This window comes from Rhincodon typus, chromosome 33 (assembly GCF_021869965.1).
Source record: "Rhincodon typus isolate 14 chromosome 33, sRhiTyp1.1, whole genome shotgun sequence".
NCBI lineage: Eukaryota > Metazoa > Chordata > Chondrichthyes > Orectolobiformes > Rhincodontidae > Rhincodon > Rhincodon typus.
Genome location: NC_063364.1, coordinates 16,944,253 through 16,957,417, shown reverse-complemented (window position 1 = coordinate 16,957,417; position 13,165 = coordinate 16,944,253). Strand labels below are relative to the sequence as shown.

Genomic DNA, 13,165 nt, shown 5'->3' with positions numbered 1-13,165 from the left:
CTGCAGTTCCTACTATCTTTGAAACAGGTTAATATTGGGGAAATATGAAAATGGGCTTTCCTGGTTGGTAGTATTCAATTAAATTAAACTTTTTTTTTAAATGACAGCATTGCCCTTAACAGGCTTTGCTAGTTAATGTTCAATTGGCCACATGGGTGTTTTTCCTGGTGGTAAAAAAAATAATAAAATATACACACAATGGTGTCTTTTTACTGCGTCACTGTAAAAAAAAATTATACACAGCCATGGGTGATTTGGGGAAAAATATAAGCATTATTGCTGAGCGTGTGTGTGTGTGTGTGTGTGAGGTGGGTAGTGGAGGTTACAAAAGGAGAAAAAATAAATTTAGGTTAGGGAGCCCTCTTGTGGAACAGTGGTAGATTCCATATCCCTGGACCAAGACGCCCAGGTTCACGTCCCACTTGCTCCAGAGGTGTATAACATCTCTGAACAGGTTGATCAGAAAAGCAGGTTAAAAATGTTAGGTTAGGGCCCTCTTGTGGTACTGTGGTAGTGTCCCATCCCTGGACTGGGTTGCCCATTTTCAAGTCCTACCTTCTACAGAGGTAATATAATAACATCTCCAAACAGGTTGATTGGAAAAAATAGGTTAAATTTTTAAAAAATCAATATTTCCCCTAGGGGCTTAATCAGCCAAGGACTGATTTCTCTCTAGAGTCTGTGGCTTAGGCATCAATCCACCTGCTGCTGGGAGTTGTAGGTCACTTTGATTTGACCTTGAGACTCTGCAAACACTTGTTAATGGCCACATTTATGTGATGTAACATCCTTATGTTTCTCCTGTTTTACATGGTGCTAATTGACCATTGAATAATTGACAAAATTCCTTTGAGTACCTACACTGCGATTGAGTTCAATTATTCTATTAGATTACGGGTCTATAACCTGTACTTCAGTAGCCCTGTGTGACTCACTACAGATCCAAATTTTCACCTGTTGGATCACATGACTATGAAAAAAAGCCCAAGTAAAGATTATGTTATAAAAGGTCAGAGCCATTTTATTTTACTGTGCTAAATAGGGCTAATCATGATGCTGCACTTTGTAGTTATAAATAATTAATTCATATCAAAAAGCATCATTGTGCTTTAAATAAACTTACTTGAGTAGTTTAGCTACACCATTGATATAGATCGTGCCTTTGATTCAAGGAAAAGTGATTCCAATCATTATTGTTTCTAATAAATCTGAGGTGATGAATTATTCTGAATGTTCCATTAGATGCTATGAGCAGAAGCTGATTCTCTTCTTGAGTTGAAGGCAAGGCATTTAATCAAATAGAAGGGTGCTGGATGAGCTCCTGACACCTTCCCATCTCTGCCCTGATTGGATCATTCTAACACATCCATTGATCAAGGGATGCCAAAGGTCTTCAATTTTGGGGAAGGCCCTCTGCTGGTCACTTAATTGCTGATTCAGTAATTAATTTGGTAGGTCTTCCTAAAATGATGCAATGTTTGGCTCCTGTCAGCTGTCTAGATGGTGAGACACCCATCACCTTCATTAATATAACCCTATAATTTTTATCATGAGAATCAATAACCAGAGACCCTCCTAATTTTACAACTACTCGGTTAAAGCTTGAATTAAAGATGACTTGACCAACAAAGTTATATCTTTTAATAAGTCAAAAAAATAGTTAACTTCAGTTTTTTTTTGATGTGTTATTTTGGTACACGTTTTATTTATTGTAAATCCAAATTATGCATTCTACCAGTGGCACCAGTCAATTTGCCAAATACTTACATTAGAAATCTTGAGTTTCATTTTAAGCAGTTTTAGTTTAGAGAGAGCTCCTCTGGTAAAAATGTTTTCTCCATTAGAAAGAAAGATTTCTTCTGATCTAATATTACCCAAGACTTGTTAAGGCCCAACCTCCTAGCTTGTATTCCCAGAATAGTGAAGCCTTATTGATGATAGTTTCAATGTTGCACGTTCTATTCTCCAATTAGTCACAACTGAGTTTTTGTGACTTTTCAAAGGAGTGCCAAGAATTGGACAGGATGTTTAGTCTCTTTAAAACAACAAATGAAACTGGTCACAAGCTGATGTAGGAAATGACAGGATGCTGAGAAATGCCGGCATACATCAGCACTGAAAGCTCAAGGGTAAACTTTGTGGCTAAATCAGCCTGGGCAATGGACCAAAACTGTCTGAGCTGATGGCTGAAAAATAGTTTTCCTGGGGCATCATTCGTTACTGAAATGCACTTGGTTGATTTTTAGCTTTCTCTATCATGTTGGTCTTTGTTCATAAAATGAAAATCTTGTTTCAGACTTTCAATACATCAAGAGATAATCAGAACACTTAAGTTCTGTTGATTTGAGCTTCAGGTTTTAGAGGCAGAATGCACTCCTCCAGTGCCTCCTGTAGGTTTAGACCCTGTCCTCTGTGGTACTGAACCCAGTGTCTCTTGTGTCCTGTGTGATAATAAGCCCAGCGCACATGGAGAGCCGTTTCCAAGTCTGCACTGATTTTAGTCAGGGTAATAAAAGCTTCAGCTCCCAAGTCTAGGAAGAGAAATGCCACCGGGATGTAACACCAATGATTAGTATATCTTCGGTGAGGAAGAGATTAGGATGACTGTGATGCAGCAAATAATACTCTCTCTATTTTTTTATCAGTGCACACACCTCCTACGTCCATGTGCGGCATCATGTTCTGAAACCGGAAGTCAATGTGTTGGCACATGGATTGGCATGTGCAGAACTGTGGAGCAGCTTAGAAGGCACATTGACAGCAACTGTATCATAAACATGTAACATGCTGACACTTACTGTCTACATTTGCATGTAAAAAATGATCATGAGGACCATCAGTATCCATGGAATTATGCTCCATTTATTTTGTCGAGAAAAACTTTTGTTAACTTATACTTGATGCTTTCTCAGGCCAATTCAAACGTTGTGGTGTTGTGATTTTAAGTTTAATGAGGGGCTTATTGATGATGAGAATGAATTCTAATTCTGTATGAACCCAAGTTCCCACATGTCAACTCAGAAGGCAATATTACCACATGACTGCATTATCTTGTAAAGAAATTGGTGAGAATGAGAAAGCAGTCCTGAAAGCTGAAAAGTTGTGTTGAAAATCAAGAAATAGCCCTCATGATAACCTCTGGAAAAATAATGATTTGACCCCTGAACCCAAACAGAAAGCAGTACCTTCACATTTGGAAGCATATTATTCAATACTGAATCAAGATATGCACCTACTTAGTGGGAGCTTTTTGACTGAAGTGAGATCATTTAAAAAGTCAATACCGGGAAACAGATTTAAAAGTCGCATATCAGCCCTTTTTACCAACATACACTTAACAAAGAGCCAATTGTATCTCCACATTGCATGATGATTTGTTGTAAACACTCACTGCCAAACTTTTTCTAAGAGTGCTCATTGTGAACACTCAAAGCACTGGAACATCCACATGACAGAAGGAATGCTGTTGTCTCATGCTGGGGTCACTGTCAGTTGAAGTTTTGAGGCCTGGTTCCAGCGAGAGAATGTGTTTGAGGGAAGGCATCAGGGAGCCACCTACTTCATTCAGCATCAAAGTCTGTTTCCCCTCTCCAATTTTTACTGCAGTCTCACCTGTTGCAAACCTTGAATGGATAAAGTAAAGCATTCTAATTGAGCTGATCTTTTTTTTTTCTGCAGTTGTTTTTACTCGAAGAGATGAGGGAAAGAAAATACGATGCATACGCTCGAGCGATTCAGAAGGCATGGAGGAGATATGCTGCAAGGAAGAAATACGTAAAAATGAGAGAGGAAGGTAGAGAATCTTGTCTACTTGGAGCAGTCCCGGTTACTCAGTAGCTGGCCTGTCCTAATAGCACAGTGTGTTTTACACAGAGTAGCAGAACAATTCAATTACAGAACAGTACCAGGCTCCATTCCTGCTGTGTTATACATTGTTACTTACAAGAAGCAGAACCTTAATCCTCACCAGTTTGTATCAGTGTTAATATTCGACACAAGCCTCCTGCCACCATCCTTCATCTAATCCCATCTACAAATCCTTTTATTATTTCTCACACAGAAAAATTAGGAGCCAGTCACTTAGTCCCTTGAGCCTGCTCTGCCACTTGGTAACATAGTGGCTTAGTAGTTTGTAGCCTCAACTCCACCATCTGGATTCCCTACTGGAATTATTAGTGATGGTTCTACATTGGCAGAGACACTCAAAACATCTGTGGTGGAGTTAGTATCTTTATTGGAAGAGTGGGACTGGACAGCTGAACTGGATCGATGGTTAGTGTGTGGTTCAGAATGCTGCAGGGCAGATTCCCATTCTGGCTGATGATAGACATGAGATCTGATACCTCACCCCTACACTGAGAGTATGGCAAACCATTATGGCCAAAAACTGCTGAAGAAACAGCTCAGAGAGAAGCATTCATAGGCAATCAGCAAAAGGGCCTACCTTCAGGCAGAGTACCAATGGATGAAATGTAACAGTACTGCTTTAAATCCCCTTCTCATTACCATTCCCATCCCTTTGCCACTGTTTGTTCCTATGTTATCTCAATCCCCTATTCCATACCTCCCTCTCCCTTCCATATCATTTTCCCTACTTCCGCACCATCGTCACCAATTGCTTTAACCAGGGAACTTGGTGAGAGGGAAATAGGGTTAACCGTTTGAGTTGGATACATCTCTTCTTTAGAAGGGTTTGTGTTGTTTCTCTCTCTACAGAGCTTTTTTTATGTCAAAAATATACTTTATTCATAAATATTATCTTTGTATATATATATATATAGTCACGAATGCAGTTTGGTTCTGTACAGTAGCACGTCAAGGAAACAAACAGAGGAGTTTGACTCTATCCAGACAAACCAAAGACATCTGTTATACATACAAGACTATGTTTACATGCATTTGAGGGCCTAGCTGCCAACCTGCTGTCTACGTCCAGCATTTTCTGTTTCTATTTCAGACTCACCACGTCCACAGGACCTTGCTTTTGCTTTTACTCTAGTGTAACTGGGATTTTAGGATGCTCCTGTACTCTATATTTCTTTACCTTCACAAGCCCCTCCCCTATGCAATGCCACATTAGCCAAGGCACATACAGTACATCTGCCATGACATCAAATGTGTTCCAGGTTCCGCTAACCGATTCAATCCACCAGCCAATCAACTAGCAAACTATTGTAATTATTACTGACTTATGGCATTAATCCTGCTTCATCTACAATGGAACTATCTCTAAACCCTGTCAAAGTTTGGGTCACTGAGTGATCGTATCCAAAGTATAGGATTACTACACTTGACCTTAGTGCGCCAATGTTTAAGGATGTAGTAGAAATCAACCAGGGTTTCTGTTTTTGATAGTAACATAGTAATCTGGCTAAGTGTGAGGACAACAGATATGGACTAAAATCCTCTTGTCTCCATTGCCCTTGTGGTTGAGAACCCATCAATTCTCACTATTAAGGTTCAAGCAGACTGGGCCATTTGGGGAACCAACACCTTCACAAGAAGGAATAGACCGGTGCAGAAAACTGGCTGAAACTTTAGCCTGCTATAATTCCCATCATTTCATTCTGCCGGAGAGCAAATAAGAAGTTATTAGCGCATTTCCAAAGGATTAATCTGAGGTTCTAACCTAACTCTTTTCTGCTCAGCTTCAGATCTGCTACTTAATAAAAAGGAGAGGCGCAGAAACAGCATCAACAGGAATTTTGTCGGTGACTACATTGGAATGGAAGATCTTCCTGAACTGCGGCAGTTCATTGGGAAAAGAGAAAAGGTTGAATTTGCAGATGCTGTTACTAAATATGACCGAAGGTTCAAGGTATGTCTGATTTCATCTACCCCTATCCAGTCTGCACTTTTCTGTTAAATCATTAGCTGTTTTATAGATTAACTTATAAATTTTAAGTTGATTCCTTACCAATAGTGAGAGGGAAGGCGGCCATGAGTCTTGATTATCCACCATCGTGCTGAATAACCAATGTTTAATTCTAATATTGAGAATGTATGTATCCAATGAATTGTTTGAAAATAAGAATCGACACACACAGCTTTTAAAGCTGGTCTATGAGTACCAAAACAATAAAGAGATGCTGGGTGGAAAGTTCAGTTACAGTATCGAAGAAGTGTCTTACTAAAGCACCCCCTGCCATTCAGTCCAGACATTGTAGTATATACGATAATGAAATGTTTGAACTAAAGGGTTACTGAGTGTTTTTTAATCACAAGAGGCAGTTCAGCAATATTTTAAATGTTTCTGGTAATTTAAGTCTTACCCCAAAGAGTGAGTGTGATTGTGTTGACGGCACTGTATTAATTATTGAAGCCTTGTTTGGTTCCCCTGCATGAGCCCTATCTTTTCAAACGGCTGTGTACCTGGTTTCTGGTACCTTGGCGAAGTGAGTATTATTTTCATGGTAAGTGTGAGAGTGGGTGTCATTAGTCTGCTCAATTGAACATCCTATTTCAACTTGACACAATTCTTGCCTGCAGACTTTTAACAAAGGATCAATGCGTGTTGATCAGAGCTGATAGGTAAAGTTCCCCTTCTTAACCTAGGCTTACTGAGGCTAATTGTGCCACGGACTGGGCATTGAACCACCAATCAGTATGCATTGTTGGAAAGAACCAGTCATCCATCTGAAGAACTTCATATCTCAAATTTTTTCTAAATATCTAATTTGTCGCATGGTTGTACAGAACTTGAGAACTGCTGAAAAAAGACATTTATGTCAAAGCTTTTTTTCTTGTACTCATCAGGATGATTCACAAGAATACCAACGTAAAGATGAAAAATAAATTTATACTGTATGAGAGGAGAGTGAGGATTGGTTGGCAAATGGACAGTCATTGATAGAGGTGTTGTCATTAATTGACAGTTAACTGCCAGTAGTTGTTTAAACATTAAACCAGGCAGTTTGAATGATTAGTCAGGGTATTGCCCTGAAAACTGCAACAGTGAATGGCTGTCACCTATTTTGTTGAGTTGAAACTAGTACAATATATGTACAGGTTCTTTGTCTGCAAAAAAATCTGTACACTGTATATTGATATATGTAGCTTCTAGTACATGCAAGTGCACCTCACTGTGACCCTAACTGACAATCCTAAATTGAATGATTGTCAGTGAATTATTTGCAGAGTCAGGATTATATAGCAAAATGTTGTTCAATTACAAAGTCACATCTAAAGTTGGACACTGTGTTGTGAGTTTTGCAAAAGCTAGCTGGATGGGAATGGTCAGTATGTTGTTGGTTCTTAACAGTCAAAGGGATATGCTGTTTTATACCAGTCTTTGGAATGTTTACCCTACATACCTTGTACCACACTTGCATTGAAATTCGTTTTCACCTTTACTCATTTGTGTGACAGGTAGAACATCTGCATCCTGTCAGTGGCGAACACCATTAATGTTACAACTGCATGTTAGCCCAACATGAAACAGCTGACTTCACCTCCAACTTTTGAGATATCTTATTCTTCCACATAATCTTAGTTAGACTAGACACTTTACAGGCCTAAGAAATGCTCTTGAGCTTGGGTGATACACAGCAAGAAATGATCTCATCAGGGTGGCCATTATTCCACAGGATGGCTTTTGACATTCCCTATTTCAGTCTCTTGTTTGGAGGGTGAGCCAAATGCTCAGTTGCTGATAAAGCCAATCTTGCAGTGTGTGGAACTGTGCTGGAACCCCAACATGTTTACTGATGTGTGGTAGACAGTAGTAGGGAATCCCATGGCTGAATTCCCAACTAGAACATCGAGGAAAGGAAGGTCATTTGACCGTTCCATTGCAGAAGAAAGTTTTGAGTGCAGGATGTGCTTATCAGGACGAGGAAGGGAACTTTTACATGCAGCTGCAGATTCAAATATAGCAAATGTGTCATCAACATATCAGAAATATAAAAGGTTAAGTGTTATTCCATCGAACATACAATTTTCTTGGAATCCAACAAAGATGTTTGCAAGTACTAGGCTTAGTGGAGATCCCATGACAATACCATTTATTTGGGTATTCATGTTGATGTTGAAACTGAACTCTGTGAGTTGTTGAGTTCCATAAGTTCACTGAACACTGATTTGTGCAATGGTGGTGGATCGAGAAGATGTCTGTGGTTTCCATGAGTGGTATATTGGTGAATAAACCTGCAATATTAAATGAGCACATGGGCACTCTACTGCTCTCGATATTCAAGTCCTGTATGACCTTTGCAAATATGAAGGAATCCTTCAATCAATGAAAATTTGTTCATAACTTGTAGCAGCGCATCCAATTATTTGGCTAGCTCATGTTGTGCAGGGCTGATCATAGATAAGATAGAGCATAATGGGGCATCACTCTTGAGAAACCCACACACGCAATGATACAGTGAGCTGTGAGGACATAACATATATATCTCCAGCAGCTTGTTGCTTTTATGCAGTCCAGCAAAAGCATTCTTTGCTTGCTTTTGAACAGGCTGTCCAATCATGCTGAGAGGCAGGTCCAATGGATCCAACTTCAGGTGTATCATTAAGAAGGGCTGCATTTTGTTGAAGTAGTCAAACTTGTTAATGCTGAGTCCTCTTGTCGGGTTTGTTATTGTGTCCAGCTTGACCTTGAAGTCTCACAGCACTACCAGACATTCATGTTGCATGTGAAAATCAGACAAGTTAGATCAAAGAACATGGAAGCAGAATTAGGCCATTCAGTCGATCGAGTCTCCTTCGCCACTCAATCATGACTGATATGTTTCTTGACCCATTCTCTCACCTTCTCCCTATAACCCTTTATCACCTTACAAATAAAGAACCTATCTAGCTCTGTCTTAAAGACACTCAATGACTTGGCCTCCACAGCCTTCTGTGGCAGTGAGTTCCACAGATTTACTAAGCTCTGGCTGAAGAAATTCCTCCTCATCTCAGTTCTAAGGGGTTGTCCCTTCGCCCTGAGGTTTTAGTCTGTCCTACAAGTTTTTGTTTTAATTCATCTACAGATGCAGGTGTTACTGCCTAGGTCAGCATTTATTACCCATTCCTAAATATTCAGAGGGCAGTTAAGAATCAGCCACATTGTTGTGGGTCACATGTAAGTAAGGATGACAGATTTCCTTCCCTAACAACCATAAGTGAACGAGGTGGGTTTCCCTGACAATCAGCAATGGTTTCATGGTCATCATTGAAATCTTATTTCCAGATTATTATTGAATTCAAATTCCACCATCTGCCATGGTAGATTCTAACCCAGGTCCCCAGAACATTACCTTGTTCTCTGGATTAACAGTGATAATACCACTAGGCCATTGCCTAACCTGGAAACATATACGACAAATATGACAAGCCCTTCGCTCCTGGGATCATTCTTCTGAACCTCTTTTGGATCCCCTCAAACGTCAGCACATCCTACCTTAGAGACAGGGCCCAAAACTGCTCACACTATTTTAAATTCAGTCTGACCAGAGCCTTATACCGCATCAGCAGTACATCTCTGCTGTTGTATTCTAGGCCTCTTGAAATTAATGCTAACATCATATTTGTCTACTAACTGCCAACTGAACCTGTATTTTAACCTCAAGAGAACCCTAAACTGACTCCTAAGCCTCTTTGTGCTTCAGATTTCTGAAGCCTTTCCCCATTTAGAAAATAATTACGCCTCTATTCTTCCTACCAAAGTGCACAACCTCACACTTTCCCACATTGTTTTCTGTCTGCCACATCTTAGCTCACTCTCCTAGCCTGTCCAAGTCCTTCTACAGCATTTCTGCTCCCACTACCTGCCCCTACACCTATCTTTGTGCCATCCGCAAGCTTAGCAACAATGTTTTCGGTCCCTTCATCCGGATCATTAATGTATTAACGTGAATAGTCGTGGTGCCAACACTGACCTCTGCAGAACTCCACTAGTCACTGGCTGCGATCCCAAAAACAGTCCCTTTATTCCTACTGTCTGCCTTCTGCCAGTCAGCCAATCCTCTATCCATTGCCAGTATCTTGCCCCTAACACCGTGGGCTCTTATCTTATTTAGCAGCCTCCTGTGACTTTGTCAAAGGTTATCTGGAAATCCTTTATCTAACTTGCTCATTACCACCTCAAAGAATTTTAAGAGATTTGTCAGGCAAGACCACCCCTTGATGAAGCCATGCTGACTTAACCTTATTTTACCATGCATTTCCAAGTACTCCCCAATCTCATTCTTAACAAGGGGCTTTAAAATCTTACCAATGAGCGAGGTCAGGCTATTTGGCCTAATTCCATGTCTTTTGCCTCCCTCCCTTCTTAAACATTAGCCAGTGGTGATAGTTTAGCCATTTTCCAGTCCTCTAGGTCACTCCTGACTCCAGTGATACCTGAAGGATCACCACCAAAGCCTCTACAATCTCCTCAGCTTTCTCTTTAGCACCCTAGGGTCTAGTCCATTCAGTCAAGATGTTTTATCCACAATCAGACCTTTAGGCTTCCCCAGCGGCTTCCCTTTTTAGTGATGCTTACTACACTCACCTCTGCCCCAACTCTCTTGATGTTCTGGTATGCTACTGGTGTCTTCCAGTGTGAAGACTGATGCAATGTACCTCTTCAGTTCCTCAGCCATTTCTTTGCTTCCCATTAGTACTTTCCAGTGTCATTTTCCAAAGGTCCAGTGATCACTATTGCTTCTCTCCTACCTTTTATATATCTAAAGAAAAACTCTTGCAATCTTCTTTTATTTGTTTGGAATCCCACAACAGGTGTGCACTAGATCAGCTAGGTATGTAGACACTGGTGCGTGGCTATGATTGCTGGAAGTACAGGTCTTCAAACTGAGAAGGTACCTCTTCCTATTTGATGTGGAATGAAGACCCATCAAAACTGAAGCTCCTTGAACTCCTTGCCTTCAGACAGTACTTGTACAGAGAGATTTACGATGTATTTAGTGACATTGTTAATTGTGCTGCCAGATCACCTCTGCTTAAGTGAGTTTACAGTGCAGGCTTATTTTAAACAGGTAATACTTACAGTACAATCATCTATGGATGCAATATAGTGACATAAACAGATCGAATTGAAAAATGAAAGAAATTTGCTCACTTCAGATCAATGGCAGCAAGGGTAAAGTGTAAATTAGTAACTCTATTACCAATCTGTTCAATCTCATCTAACCGAATACAGTCCTGAAGAAGTTCAGTAGACAGCTCACCTGTTCATAATGAACTTGCTTGTTGATAACCCAATGTTGATCTTAGTTATATCAATGGTTCAGGTGTACATATAGTCATTTGGGAATACAGAACTTGAGCTTTGCTGGAAACAGACGCGTTTTGTCAGAGTTTTCAGGACAGTTCACAAGAATACATAGTTTGTACTTAGCTTTTTTTTTCAGCTTTAATCATACAAAAGTCAATAGGAAACTGAACAGCCTTTAACAGTGATTTATTTCATGATGATTGCGAAGTAAACCTTGGGGTGATTCCCATTGATCCAAAGGTTTTATCTCAGTCCCTGATATAATGTCTGGTATCAGTTGGTATGGCTCTTAACGTGACAATTGGCCTGAACAACTGTGGGTTTATTGGGGGTGGGGAGGAGTGCAGAAAATAGTAATATACTGAGAATGTATTATATATCATAATGTAGTGTGTAATGATGTACTGAGAATGGATAATACCTAATATGTAATATATAGTGACAACTCTGAGAATGGATAATATGTAAAATAATCTGACATAATACATTGTATTGTATTGAGAACGTATACTATAATAAAATGCATATAGTGATGTACTGAGAATGCCTATATAAATGATCTGAAGATGTATATAATGATGTAACTCTAACGTCAACAGCCTTATGCTATTGAGACTCTTTTCAGAGAGGATGGAATAGCAGTGAGCTGTGATAGAGAGTATCAGTATCCTGTATCATAATGGAAGTGTTTATTGGAACTCCAGAGAGATAAAACAGAGACAGAAATGCAGCAGACTCAGAATAGGAACAGATATCAGCCTGTATAGTGCAGGATAGCACCCTGGCATGCTAGGCAGCATCCAGAGAATGGTGGAATTTAGGGTCAAGTTCATGGAGCTTGATTAATCCATCCATTACAATCAAAACTGCAAATGGATCTTGATCGCCACCTAGTGTCTGGTGCTGGAAAGAGCATCAGGATTTTGTCCTCACTTTTCAAGGACCGCAACTTCCCCCCCCTCAGTGGTCGAAAACGCCCTCGACCGCATCTCGTGTTTCCCGCAACTCATCCCTCACAACCCCTCCCTGCAACAACAACCAAAACAGAATCCCCCTTGTCCTCACATACCAGCCCACCAACCTCCAGATTCAATGCATCATCCTCCGCCACTTCCGCCACCTGCAATCTGACCCCACGACCAAGGACATTTTTCCCTCCCCACCCTTATCTGCCTTCTGGAGGGACCTCTCTCTCGTGACTCCCTTGTCTACTCCACACTCCCCACCAGCCCCACCACCCCTGGCACTTTTCCCTGCAACTTCAGGAAGTGCTACACCTGCCCCTACACCTCCCCCCTCACCCCCATCCCAGGCCCTAAGAAGACCTTCCACATCAAGCAGATGTTCACCTGCACATCCGCTAATGTGGTGTATTGTATCTGCTGTTCCCGATGTGCCCTCCGCTACATCGGGGAAACCAAGCGGAGGCTTGGAGACCGCTTTGCGGAACACCTACGCTCAGTTCGCAACAAACAACTATACCTCCCAGTCGTGAACCACTTCAACTCCCCCTCCCACTCCTTGGACAACATGTCCATCCTGGGCCTCCTCCAGTGCCACAACAATGACACCCGAAGGTTGCAGGAACAGCACCTCATATTTCGCTTGGGAACCCTGCAGCCCAATGGTATCAATGTGGACTTCACAAGCTTCAAAATCTTCCCATCCCCGACCTCATCCCAAAACCAGCCCAGTTCGTCCTCGCCTCCCTGACCTGTCCGTCCTTTCTCCCACCTATCCACTCCTTTCACTTCAACCCCCACCCCCACCTCCTACCTACCAGCCTCATCCCCACCTCCTTGACCTGGTCCGTCTTCCCTTGACTGACCCAACCCCCATCCTAACTCCTCACCTACACTCACCTTTACTGGCTTCATCCCCGCCTCCCTGACCTGTCCGTCTTTTCTCCCACCTATCTGCTCCTCCCACCTCAACCCCCACCCCCACCTCCTACCTACCAGCCTC

At 41.2% G+C, this 13,165-nt stretch overlaps 1 protein-coding gene across 1 annotated transcript in view; it reads left to right on the top strand.

Annotated features, from left to right (window-relative positions):
* The window catches only part of myo1ea (myosin IEa), a 135,747-nt gene that overhangs the window by 108,213 nt on the left and 14,369 nt on the right, over window positions 1-13,165 (top strand). The window contains exons 15-16 of the mRNA XM_048615726.1: window positions 3,679-3,793; window positions 5,649-5,818. Of these exons, the coding sequence (XP_048471683.1) occupies window positions 3,679-3,793; window positions 5,649-5,818 (285 nt within the window). The remainder of the gene's footprint in view (window positions 1-3,678; window positions 3,794-5,648; window positions 5,819-13,165) is intronic.